General features: G+C 35.3%; 1 protein-coding gene across 1 annotated transcript; it reads left to right on the plus strand.

Annotated features, from left to right (window-relative positions):
- LOC114405562 lies at positions 1–878 on the plus strand. The gene has a single exon (XM_028368033.1). The coding sequence runs from the start codon at positions 71–73 to the stop codon at positions 623–625; it is 555 nt and encodes a 184-aa protein (XP_028223834.1). The 5' UTR covers positions 1–70; the 3' UTR covers positions 626–878.
- The last annotated feature ends 993 nt before the right edge of the window (positions 879–1,871 follow it).

The following is a 1,871-nucleotide window of genomic DNA, read 5'->3' on the forward strand; positions in this document are numbered from 1 at the left end:
GTGCACAACACAGGAAACCAACTAAATTCTGAGAAGAAGAAAAACATTCATTCTTTTCCATTAAGAAAAAATGGAACGCTCTACAAAACTCTTCTCGGCGGCGTTGGTTCTCTTCGTGGTTGTGGTGGCACACCGGGCAGCAGCCTCACAGGATCTAAAAGGAAAGAAGCTAATCAACAAGGTATGCACAATCGCCCCAAGCAGAGACCTCTGCGTTCAAATCCTCTCATCGGACCCAATAAGAAGCCCTAACGCAGACCTCAAGGACTTGGCTGTTATCTCCCTTAGGGTTGCTGCCAGAAACGCTTCCGGCATCCTCAGCGACACCAAAATGTTGATCGACGACGACAACCTAGACCCCGACGTCCAACAAGGTTTGGCTGATTGCAAGGAGACAATCTTGGACGCCGAGAGCCAGCTCGAGGACACCATTGCTTCTTTGTTGGTTGGTTCCGACACCGACGCACAGGTTTGGCTCAAGGCTGCCGTGGCCGCAATCGACACCTGCGACGCTTCCATTCCCGGAGACGACGACGTTCTCTCCGTCAAGAGTGCCATGTTCCGCAGGCTGTGCAACATTGCCATTGCCATCAGCAAGCTCTTGAACAAACCACTTAAATTCTAAACTTGTCGATTGTCGTCCTTTCCTTTAACTGGTTTTTTCTTCATCATCCTGTGTCGATCATAATCTGAATATCTTCCTTAATTTTATTTACGGTGTTAACACTGCATGCTGCCCGAGTTTTTTCCTTTTCCTTTTTGTGTAGTAAGTAGTTTGTTACGTGAGAAAAGGAGGGCTCGCGAAATGTCACTGCTTAAGAACACACATGCAAACAGCGATAATGATAGGTCTTGCAGGCTAATTACTTCTGTGTGAATTATTGATTCAGTTTTTTGAAAGTTTTGATAGACAAAGATTAATTTGGATCATATCATTTCCTCAATCTTATCATCTTTTTCAACCCGCCAGAAATCTCAAATCTCAAATCTATTACTCTATACGTTGTGGATGAGACTTTTATTTTTATTTCTGCTGTAAGAAAGAGAAATATTAATTTGACAATAGTAATATTGGTAATAATAATGAAATAATACTGATTACTTAAAATTATTTAGAAATAACTAATGTTGTATCTCATAAGAAAATACTTTTGTTAAATGTATAAAGTGAAACTTTTTCTAGGTCTCTTAAAAGAACATTCTATTCTTTATTATATTCACTTTTTATTCTTTATATTTATGTATATATCCATTCCTATGCTAATACTAGGAAATAGGAATTACTTTGTAGTATATTTTACCAAAAGATATTTATACTAAATACTAAAAATATAACAAGAATCATATCCTACATATATTTCTTCTACGGTTTTATATGTACAGTCACAGATGGATATCAAACTCTCGAGTTTACTCATTAACTCTTACAAGTTTAAGAGTTCACTTGTGCTTTGCGAGTTGACTCTTAATAAATTCTTTTTTTAGTAGATTCTGAATAAACTCTAAGTAAACTCTCGAGTTTATCACTGAGTCAACGAATTAACAAGTTAAAAAAATTAAACCAAAATGTAAGTTATTTTTTATTGTTTTCTGTTTAGCATTCAACATACCTTCGTTTAACGTGTTATTCTCAAATACAAAATTCTCACATTTAATAATATTAAACTCTTATTCTCTAATAACATCAAACCCTCGATGAGAATGATCTATACCATCTACAAACTTTATGATTTATTATTTTACTTTATTATATTGTTGAAATATTTAATTAGTATATTATTTATAGATATTTTATTATTATTTTTATATTAAGTAGACTCTTACAAGTCTACGAGTCGAGTAAGAGTCTACGAGTCGAGTCTATAAAACTC

Source organism: Glycine soja, chromosome 3, assembly GCF_004193775.1.
Source record: "Glycine soja cultivar W05 chromosome 3, ASM419377v2, whole genome shotgun sequence".
Taxonomy (NCBI): domain Eukaryota; kingdom Viridiplantae; phylum Streptophyta; class Magnoliopsida; order Fabales; family Fabaceae; genus Glycine; species Glycine soja.

What these genes read in the sequence shown, in the direction of transcription:
- LOC114405562 (XM_028368033.1), top strand. Translation starts at nt 71, where the DNA reads ATGGAACGCTCTACAAAACTCTTCTCGGCGGCGTTGGTTCTCTTCGTG.